This window comes from Camponotus vicinus, unplaced genomic scaffold, assembly GCF_025532165.1.
Source record: "Camponotus vicinus isolate PSW18456_S1 unplaced genomic scaffold, iyCamVici1.0 SCAF_11, whole genome shotgun sequence".
NCBI classification, from domain to species: Eukaryota; Metazoa; Arthropoda; class Insecta; order Hymenoptera; family Formicidae; genus Camponotus; species Camponotus vicinus.
Genome location: NW_028141947.1, coordinates 15,810,170 through 15,834,614, shown reverse-complemented (window position 1 = coordinate 15,834,614; position 24,445 = coordinate 15,810,170). Strand labels below are relative to the sequence as shown.

The window sequence follows — 24,445 nt, the reverse complement described above, 5'->3', positions numbered from 1 at the left end:
ATAATTGCTTGAATAATTGCTTACTTGAATGAAGCCATTTTATATAGTTCAATCAAGAAAAATATATTCTTATGATTTAAGATTTAATTTTCTTGGAAAAGAGACAATGTTGGATAGAAAATAACATTTTTAAATCAAAAATTATAATTTTCTTAAAGTAGAATTAAATAATTATATATTCTTGAGGTGACAATTACAATATTAAAATAAGACTATAATATTGATAAAATTAAAAATCATTAAATTCTTCTAAGAAGATTATAAATTGTTGCGTATATACGCGTTGTTTAAGTATATAAGTTTTGATTTGACACTTATTTTTTTGTGTAGGCGTATTCTATATTTAATCAATATTAAATTATTTATCAATATTTAATTATTTTTTTATAAGGAATGAGATACTGGTTTATCTCTAGAAAACACCCTGTATATATATTTGAGATTTCGAAAAGAAAAAAGACGGAAAATGTGACGCGAGGCATCTGTTAATATTTGTTTATTAGCGAATAATATGTATTTATAATTATATTTAATTAGAATTAATAGTAATTAATAGTTTTAATATAAATTTTCTTGAGCTTTTTTTCCCTATAAAGTGTAACAAATTTGATTAACAATGAATTTTCCTCTTCATCGATAATGCCGAAAATAGACAATCAGGTTTTTCTCGCAACACTGCTATTTGCTTTTTTCGACATTACATCTATTATTTATAACCAGTCGGCCAGAAGTGAAATACTTTCCTCCTATTATAAAGCCCGATTAAAATTTCACAGCGCACTTGAATGTTACTTTTATCACACGAGATAGAAATTAAAAAAAAAAAAGAATTACACATGTGGTGCATGTATTCTAGAAAAATTGTAATATGTAAAGTGTCTTGTTGAAATATATATATATATATATATATATATATATATATATATCGAGAGACATATTTCGATGTCATTCGCGAAAAATCGAGTCGATAAGAGCGTCGTAATCTTTCTGACGTCATCGCGTGTGCTTGACCCGCGATTTAAATGCATTCGACGGTAATAAATGGCGGAGAGGATGCTCTGTCCGGTGTCGGTATCGAACTTTGCGGTTTGCACTATGTCGTGCATATATGTACACACGCTACAAAGAAAGCTACCCATATGTCGTATCATCGCGTCCGAAACGGTAAACGCATTATATATATTGTGGCCAACAGATATGAGCCACTATATTAGCGTGAAATAACTTCCGGCCTGACGATTTCCTTCCTCGTTTCGGCTTCGACGCATCCGGCTTGACGAACTTGCCGTTACTTGCCGAGAAATTTGCCATAATTTGTTTGCGGATGCACGTAAGATTATCTCAACTCTACAGATATATCCGAGGACAAACAAGAAAATAAATGTGTTTGTACGATGATATTCTTTTCCGGATGCAAAGCTCGTCGCTCGTTGACATAATTTAATAATCAGTAGTTATTATTTAATAATCAGTTTTCGAGGATCGTATAATCGAGATTTAAAAATTATGATATAAAGAATAAATAATGTAAAATTATTTGTACGCAATGTGTGAATCTCACACATTGTACATAAAAATTGTGAAGATATTAGAAAAAATTAATTGCATGTAATTTTCTCATAAAATAATTGTAAATACAGGATCAGATTTTCATCCTCATTATAGTAGCCAAGAGTTAATTTTCTATCGATTTCACCGGAGTCGTTAAGTATTAATATAATGGAATATTAATAGAATGGCAGCACACACATGATGCAAAAGAACACATACATACACAAGATGCAAAAGAAAAAAAGAAAGTCGATAAAGCTGACATTACTCGAACATATAATTTTTAAAGCGTTCTTCAGTAATTTTTGCAATCACATGTTCCTTAGTCATTTGATTGTTTAAATTCCGTCAATTTTCTCAAATTCAATATGACTTTAACGTAAGATTACTCATCAAATTACAAAGTATTTGATTAAAAAAGTGGTTTCCTTCTTAATGTATATGAATATTTATCGATTATTTTAATCATTTTATTTTGAATATTATTATGTTAATACACTAGATATAAATTATATATGTACATATAGTAAGTATATATAATTACACACTATATATTCTATATTGCATATAATATATTTATATTATACACAGAAAAAAAAATAAGTGTCAAATCAAAACTTATATATTTAAATTAACGCGTTCATTGTTTCGTATATACGCAACAATCTACACAATAATCTTCTTAGAAGAATTTAATAATTTTAAATTTTAACAATATTATATTATAGTTTTATTTCAATATTATAATTGTCATCTCAAGAATATATAATTATTTAATTCTATTTTAATTTTATTTTAATCAAGAAAATTATATAATCTTTAATTTAAAAATGTTATTTTCTATCTAACATTGTTTCCTTTCCATTCAAGAAAATTAAATCTTAAATCATAAGAATACATTTTTCTTGATTGAACTATATAAAATGGCTCAAGCAAGCAATTATATTTTTCTTTAATTAACGCAATATAATCTCACTTCAAAATTTCCATATTAAAACTAACGATATTTTCAAAACAAGAATGTCCTTTTTCTATGTATTTTCTTGTATTATGTTGCCACATTAATTCTCGAGATTTATCATGTCTCGATGCTAAAGTAGGAACCTCTAAACAAAGAAGGAGGGGAGGATCCTCTCGATATCTGCATTCTAATTTCGGAAACGATCCTACCGCGTTGCTTCTTCTCTCGCGAATCCTCGCATCTTGCGAAATCCCGTTTCCGGCGTACGTGCACACATACGCACGCGTTACATCCGGCCTTGCGACCTTGCGACCACCCGCGCGGATCGTCCCCGATACAGTATCGACCGTTATCCCCGCGCGGATGCGCTCTTTCGGTATTAATGGGAAAATGTGGACGGGAATACCGTGTCTCGTCTCGCATCTCGACGTCGCAGCGATGCGGCCAATGTAACGCGACATGTGGCGAAATGGCAACTCGCATGTCGCGGCCAGTCGTTCTATATAAATAAACGGCGAGTGTCGAAACGAGTCTCGATTCATGAATGACCGCCTGGCCGGCGTGGTGTGACGTACGTATTTCGTGCACGCGCTCGACGAGGCGACGTCGAATCTCGGACATGCGCGTCGATGCTCGAACCCTCGTACGTGCGAACGCGACTCTCCTCGATGTGCAATCGAGAGATTAATAATACTCTTTATAGATAATAATAGAAACTATTGTATTGGATATCATATATGTAGATACGTGAATTTTTCCGAGTGTACCAGGTATAAATAGATTTCGATACGAGGTTTTTGATAAACTCCCCCCTGATAAACTCCCAGGCCCTTTGTGAGGTCTGAATGGCTCGGTGATAAGAGCAGTCGCCCGGCGAGCGAAAGACTTGGGTTCGATTACAAATTCAGCGACCTCGCCCCGATATTTTTCTCGCCCACGCTTCTTCAGGAAGGTATAAAGAGGGATTTATTACGAATCCTTGAGATTTATTTATGCTTAATATGTGGATCAAAGAAAATGCCTGCCCTATGCATATTAATTAGTGTCGGAGGGAAATTAATTTTCCGTGACATTTATGTACTATCGTACTATGTCTGGTTTTTAATAACTCGCGGATATTCAAATTTTGATATAATTTTTAAGAATACTAATCATGTTTCCATTTTCTTCACTTTTAGCTTTTAGTGAAAAAAAGAAAAAAAAAACGAGATCAAAGATTACATTGCACAGAGAATGCATTGAAAAAGGCTATATTTAGCTCTTCATTGTTGTCTTTATGATACAATAATTTAGAGAGAATTTCGCCGATATTTTTATACTTTAGCAACATTGTGAAAAAATTGCAATATGTTATCTTGGGCCATTTTTTATAATAATGATACTAAACTGAAATAAATAAAATTATGTAATAATGGAATATTTTATACAGAATTTGTGCGAAAATTGCGTTTAGATGATTTTTATTCATACGACAATATTTTTATTTCATCTCGAGAATTGTATTTTTAAAAGAATATATTTTAAAATTATACGTAATGTGTTTCAATTTTCTCCAAGTATTTAGATTAAAATAATAAAAAGAGGGCAACTTTTTTCATGAATATTATCAAGCGAATTCTCTTTGAAGAGTGATTATGTTTCATATGTAAAATAAAATATTTCTCTCGAATTTTATAAATATATTATATATATAGAATTTTTTATGTTAGCATGAATATCGAATATATCTAATATGAAGTTGGCCCACCCAAAAGTTTTTTTTGGATAACTTTTTTATTAGGAGTGTGCAAACAAAAATAAAAAAACAATGTTCAATCGAATCATGAAAAAAATCAATTATTTCTAATATTGGAGGGCTATTAATATAACAAGAAGTTTTATAGATCCAACTGGAAAATACTAACCAAATCTTTATTGTAAAGTCTATTAAACGTTCTGGTTATAAAAAATCGAGTCTTATCGTGATAACTAGAAATTCTAATTTAACCAAAATGTCTTCTACGAGATACATCTTGTTGGTACAATCAAACGATTTTTTTCAGTGCAGTATCGCGTGTTGGTTTTTCTTGCAAATTTCTCTCGTGAGTGCACACATGTTTCTCCATCGGAGAAACAGCTTCGCATTTCGCTTGCATAGGATGCGAATGATTGCGGCGCGATTAGCGTACGAGCGAGCCGCCTCGATTACGCCGATGCGCGAACCTTCAGCTTCCGGTCAAATGATCCGCGAACATCCGGTCCCGGCGTGCGCGTACACAATGCCGGGCTCTCTTAAAAGCCGTGTGCAACACGCCTTGTGACAGTGTCGTAACTAACCGGGGACCATGCTCCCGGATCGCTCCGAGTTTTATCTTCCGGTGACTAAACGAGGTCGGACAGAGGGATATCATTTGTAACTCGAAAACGTGCACAGAGAAAAATATCACTCTACTGCCAAGAAAAACGATTATTCAGTCTATTTTTCTTTTTTTAAGTAATAGTTTTTTGCAACAAAGAATATATTCTTGATAATAGTCGTAAAATATACTCATCATAGGTGTTGGAAAATCATTATCACGCAGAAAAAAAATAAGTGTCAAATCAAAATTTATATATTTAAACTAACGCGTTCATTGTTTCGTATATACGCAACAATTTATAATCTTCTTAGAAGAATTTAATAATTTTAAATTTCAATAATATTATAGTCTTATTTTAATAATGTAATTGTCACCTCAAGAATATATAATTATTTAATTCTACTTTAAGAAAATTATAATCTTTGATTTAAAAATGTTATTTTCTATCCAACATTGTTTCTTTTCCATTCAAGAAAATTAAATCTTAAATCATAAGAATATATTTTTCTTGATTGAACTATATAAAATGGCTTCATTCAAGTAGGCAATTATTCAAGCAATTATATTTTTCTTTAATTAACGCAATATAATCTCATTTCAGAATTTCTATGTTAAAACTAAATATATTTTCAAAACAAGAATGTCTTTTTTTCTGTGCATATATTTGCAGGAGAATTTATTTTCTCTTCGAGAATATTGTAAAGTTTGTAGAGTAAAATTAAACTTACTTTAAGCAAACCAAATTTTTGTTTTAATTTAATATTCTTGACTAAAATGTTGCATTTATAGAATTCAGAATATATTTCTATTAAATTTGGTGGCTTGTGGTGAACTCATGATATATCTGCGGATATACAAACTTATGATATACTTAAAACATGTAATATTTACTTGAATATAGTATACATTTTTCACACATACACATACACACACACATACACATAAATCTCGTTAGTTTTTTAAATTTTTTATGAAAAGCTCTTACCCTGAAAAGGATCTGGAATATCATCATACGAATTATGATTTATAAGCGTGAAATATTAATCTTCCGAGCAAGAACAGATTCCGCTTTTAGCTTACAAATGATATTTTATTTTCAAATGTCGGAAGAGATTAATTAAAGAGAGGCGCGCACTATCTTTTTCTAATAAAAGTTTCCTTTCTGCGAAGTTCTTCTCGTTTCTTTCCAATTCCTTCTTTCGTTTTTCCCCTCTCTTTTTTCTGGACACGTCAGATTATTTGCCCAAACTATATTTGATCCAGATAAAGATATTCCCGATATGCTTTGAGGACTGCTTAAATTGTAACGTTAGAAATATCTCTTTGGGTTTCAAGTTTTATATTTCAGAGACTTTAGTTTTACGTGGGAAATGTTTAATGTATAAATTTTTTCCAATTTCTTGACGCGATAGATATGAAGTGACTTCTAATTTTCATTGAAATTTGAACGCATTCATATTAAAAGAAAAATATTCAAACTCCTTATACTATTTTATTTTTGGAGTAACTCCAAGCTAAAAGCTCCAAATGAAATCTATATTCATAAATATATTTTCTAGAAACTGCTCTTTAGCAAACTGTTTTCTGCTTTGATAATATTGTTTCAAATTTTTGAGCAAATAATTTTTAAAAGCCGACGAAAATTACAAGAGATCCGAGAGATCTTTGATTCTAAGACACCGACACGTACGCCGAAAATTACAAAAACGTGGTACAAAAAAAAACTGAACGGATTTAGAAACCTACAAACTCCCACAGGATGACGTAATATTCTAGAAAAAACACCGCTATTTCGCTTAAATAATTCGCCAAAGGGAATCACGGAAAGAGACATTCAAATTTCAAAAAAAAAGAAATGTCGATTTAGCGTACAAATTTTACGAGCGACGACCGAATCAACTAATCTATATCAGGTCTGATAAAGTGTGACGTTTAATTATTGAGAAATAGAGAGCAAGGGGAAAACACGGAAGAGGGAGGAGGAGAAGGAAGTTGTCATCTTGGGAGATCTATGCACAGAAAAAAAAATAAGTGTCAAATCAAAACTTATATACTTAAACTAACGCGTTCATTGTTTCGTATATACGCAACAATTTATAATTTTCTTAGAAGAATTTAATAATTTTAAATTTCAACAATATTATAGTCTTATTTTAATATTGCAATTGTCACCTCAAGAATATATAATTATATAATTATTTAATTTTATTTATTCTACTTTAAGAAAATTATAATCTTTGATTTAAAAATGTTATTTTCTATCCAACATTGTTTCTTTCCCATTCAAGAAAATTAAATCTTAAATCATAAGAATATATTTTTCTTGATTGAACTATGTAAAATGGCTTCATTCAAGTAAGCAATTATTCAAGCAATTATATTTTTCTTGAATTAACGCAATATAATCTCATTTCAAGATTTCCATGTTAAAACTAAATATATTTTCAAAACAAGAATGTCCTTTTTTTCGGTGTGTCGACGTTGATACTCCTCCCGGATCTCTTCCAGATTCCTAGACGAGAGGGCGAGATAAATCGCACTCGCGATTGTCGAAACACGCTCCGATACATCTCTGTCACGCGCGATATGTCGGCATACGTGGTATACACATTCGTACACGTATGTTTTACGGTCGATGTGACGTCGAAAGGCGGCCGACCGGTCCCTCCCTGGTCTCGAAACGGCGGCCGGCGAGTTAAGCTCACATCCGCACGTGAGTCGAAGCGGAAGGAAGGGGACGTGACGTCGCGATTAAGGCGAATTAAACGAGTGAATTATATGAATCGGCGAGCGGAGGTGGACGCACACACGTGCACCGGCCCACGTTTATCGGCCGGACTCGAGCTGTCTCTTAAAGTTGCCCAAGATCGAGCCGATTAAGCGTCATCGCCGACCCGATAGTCGACTTTGCTCCCGCGACTTTGGCTTCTGCCTCCGTTTAATTCTCTCGGTCATCGGTAAATAGAAAAGTCTGACATCTTTATAACAGCTGTTTCCAGATTTCAAGCATTTTTCTCCGATAAATAAGTCGCTCTCGGGATACATGAAATTGATTTATGGAACTGGTTTTTTCCTTTCGCTTCAGCTTTGGCTCTCTCTCTTTCTTTTTCTGATGCGCTGTCATTTGATAAGATATCGCAGAATTCTCTCGACCTTAACTTTAATCGAGATATTCCGTTGTCGGCAATTTGGAGCGAATCTAACTTTCGCGAGTTCGGATAAACGAGATCGAGTTGGCTCGTGCGTTTGGCGCAATACATAAATATAAGATCCGTTTTTACAGTCTTGACGACATTTATTACATCCGACGATCGGAAATGTCAGAGCGGAAATATCCCGAGTAGAATGCCGCTCGATAAAACGCCGATAAACGTACTTTTTAACGGGGACAACGTCGTTCGTCGAGGGAGACAGGGGAAAGACAGGGGCTGGCAGCGCGTGTCAGAGGTTCACGCGAGCATGCAGAACCTTTTGAACGGACGCAGCATCCTTGAAACGTAATTCCAGCCGTTCCACTGACATTTTCCACGGATGTATTTTTACTGCACATTGCGTAATTGCATCTGGACGGGTCTTACGCGAGAGGGATGCCGAGGATGTGAAGGAAAGTGGACGGGCCGAGGGGGGAGCGGGCGGAAAACTCGTATACGTCGACGTGGGCGGAAAAGGGTTAAGGTTGAAATTAGATGCCTTTGACGGCTGAACTTTGCTGATAATCAATCGCATGGGATAATGTGTGACGCGCTCTTGGAACCAGGTGCGTCCCCCGCGGAACGTAACGTTCCGTTAATATTGACAACGTCAACATCGGCTGCTTAAAGACTGCCATAAACGACAATTCGCAGAAGCTATTTTACGTCATCGTTATCGATCAGGCTTACGTGCTTCTACGCTTCTAGGGTAAAAAGCGAATGAATTAATTGGGAATATACATAGAAGAGTATTCGCTTTTCGTTGTATGCGTTTATCATTCGACGAAAAACCAGCTTTACCCGAGTTCTCGTTGACTTTCTTTCTTTTTTTTTTTTTTTTTTCAAAGTTCATAAAGGATAATTGGAAATTGGAAGAGCCTTAGATTCTCTTACGAGATTGTATAATTAAATGTATTATTACCTTTCCTCATCCACCTTCGATATTTAATTGAATGACTGGTACAGTAATTAAGATTCAAAGAGGACGCCGGATAATTGAAGAACTTTGATTCATAATTGAAGAGAAAACGCGCTCGTCATTGACATTTCTCGGAAATGACGTAAGCCGTCTCTCTCCGTGCCGTCATTTATTTATATAAAAAAATCGTTACGGGGTCGCTCATAAACATAACTGTCGATAGTCTTGTAACTTTTACTCGAACCATCTTTTTTTTCCTGAAATTGATATACATACTTCGAGAAAAATTAATCTGTCACGCTTTATGGGCCTCGCCCTGTGATATGAGCTCGGCGCGACCTGGTCTTTACGTGAAGTTTCTCAACCTTCAAAGGTCTCCCCGGTGACATATCGAGCCGTGTTTCCCATAAATGTGCTTGGGGAACCTTTCTTTTATCTCGGCGTTATATCATCTCGTGCGCTTCTAGAAGAGGACAATATAACCAGAGACTTTTCCAGAGTCTTTTCACGGGAGAAATTGTTCGAAGATATATAAGAAACCTGCCGGAAGTAAAAATCTTCTTAACAAGATAGGATTATCGATCGGTTATATTATGTAAGAATCTTGAGTCGAGTAATTTAATAAGTACCACGCCGTTTTTGCAAACGTGTTATAATCAAAGTAAATTCCTTCAAATTTTATACTACTTTTTCAAGTTTAAATAATAATAATACATCTTTTCAAATTTCATTACGTTGTTTCAACACGTGGATATTTCTGCGGTAAATAATTTTATCCAACCAAGATTCTAGTAGCTTGTTTTTTTTCTGTAACAGGACATTTACCGTATTTCAATATCGATAATTCCAAGATAAATTAATTTTCTCTATAGACGAATCAATCTTCCTCCTTCATCGAAAAAACAATATTTGCGATATTACTACATTTTTTAAATTTAAGTAATAATAATACATCTTTTCAAATTTCATTACGTTGTTTCAACACGTAGATATTTCTGCGGTAAATAATTTTATCCAACCAAAGATTCTAGTAGCTTGTTTTTTTTTTTAACAGGACGTTTACCGTATTTCAATATCGATAATTCCAAGATAAATTAATTTTCTCTATAGACGAATCAATCTTCCTCCTTCATCGAAAAAAAAAAATATTTGCGATATTACTACATTTACTACATTTTTTAAATTTAAGTAATAATAATACATCATTTCAAATTTGATTACATTATTTTAACACGTGGATATTTCTGCGGTAAATAATCATTTTATCCAACCAAAGATTCTAGTAGCTTGCTTTTTTTGTAAAAGGACGTTTATCGTGTTTCGATATCGATAATTCCAAGATAAATTAATTTTCTCTATAGACGAATCAATCTTCCTCCTTCATCGAAAAAAAAATATTTGCGACATTACTACATTTTTTAAATTTAAGTAATAATAATACATCTTTTCAAATTTGATTACATTGTTTTAACACGTGGATATTTCTGCGGTAAATAATAATTTTATCCAACCAAAGATTCTAGTAGCTTGCTTTTTTTGTAAAAGGACGTTTATCGTGTTTCGATATCGATAATTCCAAGATAAGTTAATTTTCTCTATAGACGAATCAATCTTCCTCCTTCATCGGAAACAAAAAAAAACACTTGCGACGTGTCGCGAGTTACGTATGTAGGCGCCAATAATGCCTTAACATATGAAATTGGTCGTATTCGGGATTAATAATGACTAGTTATTATTAAGTTATTATTAGTCTCGAATGCGACCAATTTCATATGTTAAGGCATTATTGGCGCCTACTGTACATTCGATTAAACGTGAAAATTGATAAATTATTTCACTTTTTCTTCCATTCGCAAATTGTAAAAGATACCTTAATATAGCCAGAAGTTTCGAGAGAGATCGCGTCCTCTCTTCCCCGCTTCAACCGCGAACGCGATTACCCCCGAGGAGAAATGAAACGTCACGTTGGAGGAGACGACGTTGGAAAAGCGGTGTTCTATGAATGGAGGCGAGCCTCGGATCAGTCGGCGAGGCAAGGACGACTAATTATAGCGTCAGTATCTCTCCCTCTCTCTCTCTTTCAACTTCATCTTGTTACATTAACCATGTGCACCGTCCGTCCGCGCATACGTACTACACATACGCGTGCGCACGTGTATTATGGAACGCTTAGTACGACCCGAGAGAGATTACGGTCTGACGATGGAGGACACGACCCATTTTGATCGTCGTCGTCGACGTCGACGACGACGACGACGACGACGTCGCCGACCCGGGGATGTGAATTCAGGACGTGCGTCACGCTTACCCTTGTGCCGCTGTCGACACCTGGCATTTCGCAAATTACGTTCGCAAACTGACAAATTACGCGATTGTCGGACGGATGAGCCGAGTAGCGAGACATACGAGCTTTTCGAGAAACGTAATTTTAATAACGATAACTTGGCATAATTTTATGATTACTCGATATTTAAATCTGAGAAGATGGTAAAATTTTATTAATAACCGCGTCTCTCTCTCTCTCTCTCTCCCAGGATCTTAGCTTGCGAAAAGTTCTCAATTTTTAATCGCGAAAAATTATTTAATATTTAAGACAAAAGAAAATAAATATTAATGTTTATAATAATTATTTATATTTAAGACAAAAGAAAATAAACCAATATAAAGGGAAAAAAATCTGAAATAAAAAAAGATAAATTTATAAATTGATTGAAAATTCTTCTTATACTTTAAGAGATAGTGTTATCGAACCGAATTATCTCTCATGTTTCGTTAAAATAGAATGGTTAAAAAGTTATCAATGAAAAAAAAAACGACAAGTATAAGTCGCGTCTCGAAATTGAAACACATTGAAAGAGATATATTTACTTTAATAGATGTGATGTCTGTGCGCGTTTGTCTTTTTAAGGCAATCTAACGATAAATTGTCCTGCGTTTTAACGACTGTCGCGCGGAAACAACACGCGGGAGAGCGCTTAAAAAGGTACAATTAAGCTAAAAGTGCAGTGTCGCTTCGGAAATGCCGTAAACAGACAAGGTCACGACGAGGAATAAACGTAAAACGCCGCGCGAAAGTAACCGCGTCACTGTGCTAATTATCACGATGAAAGAGAGTGGGCGTGTTATATAGGCGAGTGAAATTACATTCATGCATGTCGTATATCTCCTATTGTGGAAGTTGAACAAATACATCGGTTACTTCCACCGGAGGAAGCGTCAGCTAGGACTTTCCCAATTAATTGGTCGCAATTCTACGTCTCTCAAGCGTGTACTTTAATCGAATTGGAATGTTATTGATTTAACCTTTTGTTACGCATACAATTCAATTTTCACGGAATACAATATAATTTAATTTTTAAGTAGTAATAAATGTAAATAATAAAATACAATAATTAAATTTGTTTTTATTGTTTCATATAAACAAGAGAGTAACAGGAGAGAGACATCTCAAAAGTTTTATGCGCAATAAATTGATTACACAATTGTTTTATTTGTTATCATTTTATGATTAATATATAAATTGAAGTTATTTTGATATCGAAAATGCATGTAAAAGTTGATTGGATAAGGTTCAATACATCGATAATAAAAAAAGGACAAAGCTGAAAGCCGATTATTTTAAATGTATTTTTACGATGCTCGAGAGATTTCATATTTTTATCAACGATAATATAAATAAACTCTAAAATGGAAAATAATTCTGAATGTAGGCTGGTTGTTCTATACTAGATGAAGCAAAGTGTAATCAACTATGAGAAAACTATACTTTCCTCTCTTTTGCTAGATTTTTATAAAATATATAATTCATACTGTTATATATATATCTGTAATTATATTTTTCAAAATATAATTTACAATTTAAAAAAATCGTACATAGATTTGAACGAATGTGTGTGCTCATCTGAATAAATATATATTTGTATTCTTCTATGACACATACATCGCAAAATAAAAACAAAAATTGTATACAAGATAGATATAAATTGATAGATTGAAATTGTTGGTATTAAATGCAAAAATGAAACGAGAGCGAAAAATTCATTCAGTAATCTAAATAGTTTCTATGATAAAAATAAAGCTATATATAATAATATTCATATTTGTTTTAATTAAATCTAATAGAGATAAAATGTGCAAATTTAAAATATTAATTTTCAGTTACTTATTGTTAGACAACTAGTATGTTTGTATTATATGTATAATAGAATTTTTGAAGAATTTAATTTGAAGAATTTATTCTACTCTATATATCGTATATATCTTATATATCGTAAAGAAATAAGGAATAAGTTTTCATATACATCGTAGAATCTGTATATGTTGTGAATTTCATATTCCATACATAAGGAATAAAAAATATTAATTTTGAAAACAGACGATTTAAAAATATTTCTCGAGAGAACCCTTCAGCTTTTGCGGATTCACATTAGGACCTTGTCGTTCGACGACCTTGCCCTCTTTATCGACGATAAACTTGGTGAAATTCCATTTTATGAAGCTACCCAGAAAGCCGCCTTGTTCTTTTTTCAGATATGCCCAAAGAGGATGCGTGTTATTTCCATTCACGTCGATTTTTTCGAACAAATCGAATTGTACCTGTAAAAGATCATTTCACATTCATGTATTAAACACAAACGTTAAAAGTTTATTTGTTGAAGCAAAAAGAGACGATCCATGCATTTGCATGAATTATCATTATTGTATAATGTCAGTAGAAATTAAATAATCAGATATATCCGTGAAAAAATATTTCAATTACTTTCTGACGATCGGCGAAACTGCAAATCTCCTCGCTGTTTCCTGGCTCTTGACCGTTGAATTGATTACAGGGAAACGCTAGAATGCGTAGGCCTGTCGAATAACAGGAAAGATATTTAAAAACTTTATTGTACGCGGAATAATTTTTGACTTTTGCACTTATCGCGGAGATTACCTTTAGATTCGGCGTACTCGTCGTACAATTCGTTGAGTTCTTTGTAATTTGTGGGTGTAAGACCGCATTTCGAAGCGACATTTACGATCAGACACACGTGGCCTTGATATCTGACGATGGACAGATGTTTCATTACATCCTTTTGACAACGTATATAATATCGGCGATTTATCGGTTGGATTTATGCTTACTTGGACAAAGGGACCTCCTCCCCCTTGATAGAGTTGGCTGTGAAATCGTAAATCGATGTGGCAGAGTTGTAATCCTTGTTTCCGCTCATCGTTACTGCAACTGCAATCATGAAAGTTGAATGTTTGAAACGATACACTTGCCTCGCGTCTTCTTTTTTATTTTATTCGCAATCCGATGTTGTTAATACTATGTAATTTTTCTGTGCATCTACGTTAGTCGTGATCTCTTATGTCGTCTTATGATATTAAAATTCCACGAACTTTGCGGAAATAAATGTTCAATTTTTTAGATTAGATTCTATGTCATTATATGTTAAAGGAACATCACGCGTGTTTGATAAAACGAGTAATATTTTTTTACATGCATCACACTGTGCTGTCAATATGCATAACAATCGCTTTCGAAACATGTTGCAATTATTTTCAGCGCAGGCTGAAGGTATAATGAATAAAATTGCGCGCATGATAAAACGATATGATTGTAATATCTTCCTAATTATACGAATAACTAGAACGAATAATAACATCGAAAGCTTACAATAGCGATACTTTAAATTATCATTTAATTATTATTACAAAAGATAATCGGATCAAACGAGGTTCCCAGAAAATCGGCCTCAAATTCATTTCCTGAATAATTCACAGTGTTTTTACGCGAATTGCTTTTTTTATGGAAACGATTATGGATCGTTTCGACTGCGATTGGCATTATTTATGACCGACATATTAATATTTATCATTAGGGACGTGAGAGACGTGAGAAAGAAGGAGAGACGAGGGGCAGGGGGGAGCAATTGTAAAATTACGTGCCTGCGAAATTTCGGACTAAATGCGTAAGTCCGGTGGGTAGTATGAATTTTATAATTCTCATTTCCGGTACATCGATGTGAGTCTCGTCCCTGAAATTGCCGATATATAGAGAATATAATATTGTAGAGTATAAGAGAGAGTTCTATAACTTTGAAGGTAACGTGAAATATTCAAGAGCTCTATCTCGTGATTGCATTGTTTTTTCATGATTATCGACTTTCATGGCGTTTACGATAATAAATGATAAATACGAATTAAATGCAGTTTAGTTAAGTGCATCTAGTTAAACTTCCAGCATTTGCACAGTTAGCATTAATTTATTATTTAGAAAAATGATAGTTGACGATCTCTTCATTTTAAGTAGCATATTTTGCGAATATGTAAAAAAGATATTAAGTTGACCTGTTATGAGTTATTGAAATGGAAATAATTAAGAAATAATTAATAAATTTTAAGTTCATGAATGTTTCATCGCCATTTAATTATATCGCAATAAAAAATATAAAAGGGATACGCGAAAAAGAATTGCGAATAATACAAGAAATTCCACTCTCATATATTTTTTAAATATTTCTATAAGATTTATAAATTAGTTTTGAAAAGTTTATTAAGTTTATTAATATTTTTTATTTGACAATCGAATCAGATGATTCACAATTCAACAATGTAATAACCCTCGATGGGAAATCCATATCCAGCAATCGAGTGATGATTTCCCATCGTTCGATTATAGACGCATAAAAACACGAATAATAAAACAGTCCGAAACAGTTATGCGAATTATCAATGAAACACGATGACTATGCAATTGTGCTGTGTCAAAGGATAAATTGACGCGACGAAATATCGAAGGGTTCCCGATTTGTCATCCAATCAATTTACAATGGAAAGATTTACTTATCATATACTTATAATATATACTTATCATATATACTCTACAAGTTTTTAATAATTAAAAAAAAACTATTATTTTTTATACATTTCATGCTTTAATATGAGATGTGTATAAGACAATTGAGATAGTTTCTTTTTTTCTTCTAATGTAATAAATATAGAAAAAGAATATTTACGATATTATTTTTTAGCAAATAAATATTGCTCTTTATTAGTGCTGATATAAACTTAATCTTTTAGCTAGTTATTATACTCATTAGAAATCTCTAGTAGATTCATTGCTCATTAATTCTGCATCAGCTCGATCGAAAATTTAAGTTTTTTTATAAGTTTATAAGTAATATAAGTTTTATAAGTAATTTTGCAAATTATCTACTGTAAAATTGAAATATAACGTGATAATAGTGAAGTATTTTCTAGATGATATTAGATCATTCTCGCCATATGTTTGTAGGTTTTTTTTAATCTATTACATTTTTCATCTTTTTTTATCATCATTTTTACTATTCTTTTATAAATTTCAATGTCGACTTTTTAAAGACTAATTTCTCAGATCTCAATTTCTATTCGTTTTTAAGAGATTCGTTTTTTTTTTAATCTTAATTTCTATTAGTTTTAAAGATTATTTATTGAAACGTTTGATTAAAATATTATCAATATTGTAAAATAATCTGATAGGGAAAATATATTTGCATATAAAATTTTATTCTACACATTTAGCTAGGGATTGGGAAATATATCGGCGTTTTTCTTTGTTATAATTAAAACAAAAAAAAAAGAAATTAAATTTTTCTCGTAAAAAGCTGCTTATTTAGTTTTTAATTATCATGTCCTTCCCTCGCGTAGATAACGAGAACTCGATTAACCCGGTTATATATTATTCCTATTCTTCTCAATGAACAACTTGGATATAGTAAGTCGACGTCAGTGCGGACTGAACTCTTGCAATCGATAGCCACCTATCGTGCGCCGGTCGTAACCTCACGAAGGCTCACGACGATCAGCTGGCGACCGGTATGCCAGAATGGATACGCTGGCAACAGCAAATTATTTCGCATAGAGTATAGCTCGGCGTTCCTGTGGAACAATCGAGTGTCGAAGGGCGTCGAGGAACGTCGAGCTATACTCTATGTGAAATAATTCGTTGTTGCCAGCGTATCCATTATGGCATCACTAGCGGTATCCTTGCGAGATCTAACTGCGAAGTACGTACGTGTCGGCTGCGAAGTTTTTTTTTCATCGATGTTCTCGACATACACGAATTACTTGTATTTTTATATTATTATTGAATACCGTTAAAATGACACGTTAAATTGAGATCAAGAGATACGGTTACGTTTTGCGTCGTTATGCGCAGTAAACAGAGAGACGGTTTACGAGCCGTTTAATCGAGAATATCTTACATTATCGATCTTAATAATTCGCGTGAAATGCTCGGATTCTCTACTCGCCTTAATCGTCTTAACTTACCGTTAAAAAATGCGATTATACGTTGAAAAAGAGCCTGATGAAATTACACGTCCAAGCACTGGAAGCTGTCGTTTCACACTGACGAGTCATCCCAACACTGCCTTTAATGCGCATGCGCGACAACTACCAACGTTAAACTTCGAAACGTTCGAGTGAAAATGATGTAATTTTTAATTATGTGTTATATTTTATTTATGTTATATTTTAATTATGTGTTATATGTGTTATTGCTATTTTTTATATGAATTGCAAAATATAATTTGTGTGTAAAAAGATTTTTTTTTATATCAATATACGTACAAATGTCTGGCGACATTAATTCTTACAATGAATTTTCTGAAAAATTTTAAAAGGATCTTTGCCGAAGCAAAGATTGACAAGGATTATTATTTATAAAATTTTAATTATTTATATAAATTATTAATTATATATTAAATTATTAATTATTAATTATTATTTATAAATTATAAATTTTCAATCTTTAATATTTCTCTATCTTTGTCTAAAAAGCTCAAATTAAAATTCTATTAAGTTGAATAGTCTTACTTTGTATTACATAATAAAACATATTACATGTATAAATTTAAATTTAAGCGATATAAATTGTTCATTTCTATAAATATTGTAAGAATTTTTTATTATGCTTTTATAAAATTTATATTCATTAATGAAACATTTTAATATTATGAAAAAACTGAAAGATAATTTTTGATTTATCCATATTTTTTTCAGTACGTTAGTACCGTGGAAGGTATTCAGACACGAGTTGAATCAAGTGCATCCCATCAGTTCGGGACTGCAAGCGATGGCACTGAAATCCACGATAGATTTGACGTGCAACGATTACATTTCCAACTTTGAATTCGACGTATTTACAAGGTAAATATATAAATATTTCACTCGCGGCTTATAGTCGGGACAGTTTGCACTTAGCCTTGTATTTTCAAGGTTGTTTCAACCGTGGTCGACTCTCCTACGCAACTGGAAGATTCTGGCTGTGACGCACCCCGGCTACGTAGCTTTTCTTACATACGACGAAGTGAAGGCACGTTTGCAGAAATATTGTATTACCAAGCCCGGGAGTTATGTGTTTCGATTAAGTTGCACGAGGCTGGGACAATGGGCAATCGGTTATGTCACATCTGATGGTGATATTCTTCAAACTATACCGCACAATAAGAGCCTGTGCCAGGCGTTGCTGGATGGCTACCGGGAAGGCTTGTGAGTACATCTTGTGTCATTCAGAATATCAGGCGGCTTACCTGATCCTCTTTACCCGCAATGAAGATTATACATCAAATACGTATTTCAAAGATTCGATTTCCAGCTATTTATATCCTGACGGCCGAAATATAAATCCGGACTTGACATGGGCGGTGCAACCAACGCCGGAGGAGCACATAAAAGTGACGGCGGAACAGTACGAGTTGTACTGCGAGATGGGAAGCACATTCCAGCTGTGTAAGATCTGCGCCGAACACGATAAGGACGTAAGGATAGAACCGTGCGGTCATCTTCTCTGCACTCCATGCCTTACAGCTTGGCAGGTAGCAGTATATAATCTTATCGTGTCATCGTTTTGTAGATTTATCGATCGACGCTCGTCAATGAATGTTTCTGTAATAATTCGATTTGATTAACGTGAGATTAGCTTTTCACTTTTACTTGTGATTTAAATCTTACAATTTTTCTTGTACAGCATAAACGAGAAAATCAAGTTTTTCGCTTATCGATTATTCTGCTATTGAGTTACTCCTAATTCTCTCATGCGAGAATATATAATAGAAGGAATCCTTTCTGAGATGAGAGAGAGATGGGTAGATACAGTATACATCAAGTTAATGAACGTTTGATTGGTTGCTTACAGGATTCTGAAGGACAGGGTTGTCCGTTTTGCCGAGCTGAGATTAAGGGTACCGAGCAGATCGTCGTAGATCCGTTCGACCCGCGAAGAACGCATCGACCTGGAGCGCACTCGGCGTCCGCCAGTAATGCATCGACTCCCACGCGGGATCTCGACCCCGACACCGAGGTATCCGACTAGGAATAGCATCTACCTTCATTATTAAATGTGTTCTATGTATAACATCGCTCTCATTCTCGAGAATGCCTCATACATTTCACACGAGAACTCGCGATCGTATACACGTGTCACGTGTCATTTCGTAGAATTTATCGTCATGACTGTACTCGTGGCAGGTACGCAGTAGTTTCAGGCATCTATATAATATCGGAGAAGTTACTTACGTTCTATTCCGGGACGAAAAGGGACCAAATTGCGCAGAGACTTGTCTACTAGTATAAAGTTCCATAGAGTTCGTTGTCCTCTTTTTTTTTTACGTGTTCGCAAGATATACGGAGCGATTACTCGATCGATCAGCCTTATCTATCGTCGCGCATTTTCGCAACTAACACTCGTTTTCAGATCGTTTCGTACGCCGCATAATTTACAAATTTCACCGATTACCCCGGGCCTCGCGCTCAGGTAAGACACGCTTTTCTCACATCTCATTGGAAGCTACGAGGCGGCTCTATTAAACCGGCCCATTACCGCTGTACATTATTACGACTATTACGCATACGCAGCTACAGCTTCCGAGCAATGATAGATGATAATCTGATATAGAGATATTTGATAAGGCATTATCGTATCGAGATTTTAGATCGTGCTTGTATAACGTGTTAATGTACCAGCGGAGAAATGTATTAGGCATAATATATATGGGTTCGCATCCAGTCATAAAGCGGGTTCATTTACATTCACTTACTGACGCCGCAAAAATCTTTTTTGGCTCACGAGATTCATAATGCATGTGCATATGCGTTTTTAAAAGCGCTCTTTTTTTTTAAGTATGTGCATACGGAAGAATGTTGGTGCCTGAGAATATTTGTATATATTATTTGTGCATACGATTGTGATTCTTAGACGATGATATGGAAAAAATAGCGCTTATATTTAAATTAATATATGTGAAGCACAGAGAGAAAGAGGAGAATTATGATTCTACGATTCCGAGCAAAAAATTTTAATAACATGTCGCATTATTGAAATTTTGCATTTAGAGTTGCATTAGAGTACGAGACAGATAAGCACGATTTGGGATTATTAAGATTAATAATTAAGGAACGATTAAATGACACGAAATTATCTCCTCTGTAATCTATAGAAATTTTAGGTATTATCAGCAACTGTGTAAAATTTATGATATTATCGTCAACTATCGACAATCAATTGCATCTTAAATTACATATTGAATCGTTCATTATTTCTCTCATTGTGCAATGATGATCGAGATCTATTTGAACGTTCGCTATCACACTTACATTTCTTCAAATACTGTGATAACGAATGATTGTTTTATAGAGAATGACGTTTATCGAAAGGAAAATGGGAAGAGATACATATAAACGTTCCGTATTATTAAGATTCTAAATATAGCTTTTAAGCGTTCACGATAAGAAAGAGGAATATATGCGACGAGGTCGAGTAAAGTAGCATGAAACGGCGAACTCGAGAAAGGAGCTCGTTCACCATCGTTATACTATCGCGTTCGAATGTATTATGTACCTGCTGGCGATAGGCACGAATGTAACGTCACGTTAACATCACCATTAATACACAAGATCGTCGTTTCGATCGCAGCGTTAATTATTTCCTTACATTAAAATATTAATTTATTATTTATTCCGTATACTTTCTTGTATCGAAAAAAAAAGATAAAGTTCAAAAGGTTTCTTGTGCTGTCATGTCCGATTATACGTACATTTTACAATACAAGACGCTGACTTAAAGACCTTAAACCTTTTTATACGCGTTGTATAATGCATGCAAAAATCCAAGTATGCAATCTCGATAAAAACTCTTAGTATGATTTGATGGATTGTCAATTTAATCCTCTTCGTAAAGTTTACGGAGGATTCACTTACTTTACGGATCGTTACTCAATTCAGTTCAACGTAACTGGCGCGTTCGTAATTTAATTAGCGATTTGACGAAGAAGCGCTCTCACTGATTGCGTAGCTCCGGACCAATTTTTCGTATAAACGTAACTCTAGCGTCTACGACCGCCGAGAGTATCTACTATTCATTGTAAAATACTAGGGAACTTGAGAATAATTTTTTTTACAATAAAAATGGTATTATCATTATTACACGTTCGAGTTACTTTTGTGCACATTGTGTGTATTTTGCATACGCACGATATCCCTCTCGCTGGACTCTCCGCGCGTTGCTTCTCCGGAGCAACTCGGGGAGCTCTCTCGATTTTTTCTCTTATTATTATAATCGTTCGCATGATCGTTTTAGTTTTATTTCATAACGTTACTTCTCTCCGCACACACTGGGGTCACATTGCTCTCTACCCGCTGCATGATCCAAAAACTAATCGGTAATAAAAATGTCCTATCCGGGAAGAGGGAGTAGCACGCGCATCGCACACGCAAGTCGCAGGTAAGTGGCAACAACATGCATTATGATTCGTCCGTTTTTACGCTTTTATGCTTTGTAATTACGCTCATTATTTACTTTCAACGTGGCAACGTTAATAATTTCGCATTCGATTCACGACGGATAAGGGGAAATCAACCGGTACTTTGATATTTTCCACCTTGTTCGTAAAGTACGACGCGATGAAATTTTTTTCTCTCTTCACAGAGACTTTTCTATCACGGATGACGATGATGACACGCCGTATCCAAGCGAGATCCCTTGTCATTAAAATATGACTTTGATTTAGTTTATTTCAATTATTCCTATATCACACGAGTCCGTTAGTTACAAAGTTTGACAAAAATAACTCTTTCATGTACAAGAAAAAAAGATGATTATTTCTCACACCGAATACTATTTCGGCTTTTAAATTTCTCTATCAGGTCACAATTTTTAGAAACTTGCGATTAAATTCTCCCGGTCTAATAAGTTTCATATTTAATCATAAATATTTTACTTTAATCGTAATCTATATAAAATTTTTTGAGGCAGCAGATTCTTCTTCTCTCATGATACCTTTATACAATCTTTAATAAAAGTCACTTGGTAGAGAATATTCATTTCTTCTTTGTTGAAAAATAAAATAAAGATAGATATTCTTCTAAAGATAGATATCATTCTTTTGTAAAATATTCTTCTAAAGATAGATATCATTCTTTTGTAAAATTTATCGCGCTTATTCTTTCATAATTTTCCGTATATTATGAATCATTATTTAGTATACATTACATTTAATTTAATATTGTTATAAAAGTTCTAAATGGCCTGAGAAGATAGAGATAAAAAAAAAGTATTCAGTGCTTACGGAAATAATTTATAAACGCGAGACTCTCGTGATTGATTATATTCATGAATATTAAAGTTTGTTTCTTCTCCGGAATCAATTCATGCGCAATTTTATTCCGTCTTATGACAGGGTGTATAATTTTCTTATTTATTATTTTGTGTCGATGGTGGAAAGATCTAAATTTCATTAACTTGAACAATACTAATTGTTTTGCGTAAAAAAAAAACAAAATTTGCAAAATGATTATCGCAACTCTCTCATTATTATTTATTCTTATCGAGCGCGAATTTAAATCGTTTCGTTTACGATGTTTAGAAGTATACAATTAAGGTCGTCGATTTACATGATTCGGTCTTTGTATAACAAAATGTAAGTATTTTCTCTTTGCACGACGGAATTTAGCACTTAACCCGTTCTTTTCCCATCGTCGATGTTTTAGGACATAATGGAGCTGTGCAACGGCAACTGCGGGCTCATCATATGCGACGACTCTGACGAAGAGGACGATTCCAGTCCGACGAATTCGCCGGTGCCGCCGCGGAGGATCGTCCCGAGTCCACCGTTGCCGCCTAGAAGACCCTCGCCGTCGCCCACGCCGAACAATCATCTCAGGAACGGCCGTCACCTGACGGTGCCGAAGGAAAATGCCCCGCCGCCGCCGTCGGCGGTCACGGTGATATTGAATTACACCGACAACACTCAACAAAATAACAAAGGTATAGGAGAATAGTTTCTTCAGAAATGTCTTCAACTTGCGCGTAGAAGTATCTTGTAGAAGTTATTAAACGATGTAATTACCTATAAAAAAGTACAAATGAATCCGTAATGCTTTTCTCATGTTGATTCAATGTGTTGATTGAAGCTTTATGAGCGTGAAAAACTATTAAAAATCACAGCTTCAACTTATATAACAATTCAAGATTCTAATGTTATATTACATGAAATATATTACGCAATAACTATAATATTTATAATAATATTTATAATATTTATATATTAATTTATTATTGCATAATATATTTTTATAATATATACTATATATGTGATGTACTAAATTTTTTATATATAATTATTAATATATATGTGTATTATATCTTACAAAATAATTTGCATTATACGGTACTATATGTTATTTTTCGAATAATCGAGCGTGTAACATGTAATAAATCAACATGTAATAAATTATAATGACTTTGCATACACAAAGATAAGCGTATGATCCGAGGTCCAGGTTCCAAAATTTTCACAATACTTGCAGTGAATACGGAGGCGAGGTACGACATGCTGCATCGCGCTTCTTCGCCGTCGCCGGTGCCGCCGATCCCGCCGATACCGCCATCGACAGCGGTGACGAGGACCCACGGAGCTCGTCGTCCTCACGGAAATCACACGAGTGGCACGCCACAGCGACAGCCGCAGCCACCGCCGACGTTGCCGGAGAAGGCGAGTCGCGTCAGCGCGACCAGTTCGACGACGACGACTACGACGACGAGTCAAGGTCCCAGTAATAACCCGGTGCCGCCAGTACCGCCGCCCTTATCGGCGCCACGACCGCCAAAAGCCGGTGGGAAGGAAGCAGTTGGCATTCGTCAAGATCATCATTACGAGAACGCATTCGTCATCTGCGGTCCAAGTCACCAGGTAGTGAAGAACCTGACGGCGAACAGAGCCGCCGGATTGAGGGCACTGATGATGGCAAGGGAGGACCCAGGCGGTGGTTGTGCCTCGATGATCAAGTCCCCAGAATCGGCAGCGTACGAGAACGTCAACGTCGAGCATATCACGAGACTGACGGCGCTCGGTTTCGCGCAGGACGCCGTGATCAGGGCGCTCGGCATCACTAGGAACGATCTCGAGATGGCATGCGATATATTGCACGAGTTTGCCACAAAGTCTTCCTGACCAGGTAC

At 34.5% G+C, this 24,445-nt stretch overlaps 2 protein-coding genes and 1 long non-coding RNA gene across 7 annotated transcripts in view; 1 reads left to right on the top strand and 2 right to left on the bottom strand.

The window, feature by feature from the left end:
- Cbl (E3 ubiquitin-protein ligase CBL) overlaps positions 1-24,445 on the top strand; it is a 33,558-nt gene that overhangs the window by 5,206 nt on the left and 3,907 nt on the right. For 2 of the 4 annotated variants that reach the window (XR_014435789.1, XM_083082788.1), the window contains exons 2-7: positions 17,992-18,138; positions 18,208-18,480; positions 18,587-18,809; positions 19,127-19,291; positions 22,975-23,251; positions 23,794-24,441. Coding sequence is in view for 3 of the 4 variants with exons in the window: in XM_083082788.1 (XP_082938914.1) it covers positions 17,992-18,138; positions 18,208-18,480; positions 18,587-18,809; positions 19,127-19,291; positions 22,975-23,251; positions 23,794-24,437 (1,729 nt within the window). In the remaining variant the exon portion in view is untranslated. Of the gene's footprint in view, positions 1-17,991; positions 18,139-18,207; positions 18,481-18,586; positions 18,810-19,126; positions 19,292-21,565; positions 21,710-22,974; positions 23,252-23,793; positions 24,442-24,445 lie in introns of those variants that run through there. The other 2 variants (XM_083082789.1, XM_083082790.1) reach the window with 2 other exon arrangements.
- Positions 12,346-17,419, bottom strand: Gtpx1 (glutathione peroxidase-like 1). 2 transcript variants are annotated; one of them, XM_083082791.1, is made up of 6 exons: positions 17,260-17,369; positions 14,896-14,984; positions 14,086-14,185; positions 13,895-14,004; positions 13,721-13,812; positions 12,346-13,557 (listed from the first exon to the last, which is right to left on the bottom strand). In XM_083082791.1, exons 2-6 carry the CDS (start codon positions 14,954-14,956, stop codon positions 13,342-13,344), a joined length of 579 nt encoding a protein of 192 aa, XP_082938917.1. In that variant the 5' UTR covers positions 14,957-14,984; positions 17,260-17,369; the 3' UTR covers positions 12,346-13,341. The 2 variants fall into 2 exon arrangements, with proteins under 2 accessions (XP_082938917.1, XP_082938918.1); XM_083082792.1 differs by lacking the exon at positions 14,896-14,984 and having other exon boundaries at positions 17,260-17,419.
- LOC145962035 (uncharacterized) lies at positions 17,770-22,678 on the bottom strand. Its single transcript, XR_014435790.1, has 3 exons — positions 19,507-22,678; positions 19,125-19,316; positions 17,770-18,876 (listed from the first exon to the last, which is right to left on the bottom strand). It is a non-coding gene; the product is annotated as an uncharacterized LOC145962035 (long non-coding RNA).

Coding starts and splice junctions, on each gene's coding strand:
- Gtpx1 (XM_083082791.1), bottom strand. CDS start 14,956: ATGAGAATTATAAAATTCATACTACCCACCGGACTTACGCATTTAGTC. Junction 14,186..14,895: donor TTTAGTCCGAAATTTCGCAG/GCACGTAATTTT, acceptor TCATGATTGCAG/TTGCAGTAACGATGAGCGGA. Junction 13,813..13,894: donor CGAGTACGCCGAATCTAAAG/GTAATCTCCGCG, acceptor GTTATTCGACAG/GCCTACGCATTCTAGCGTTT.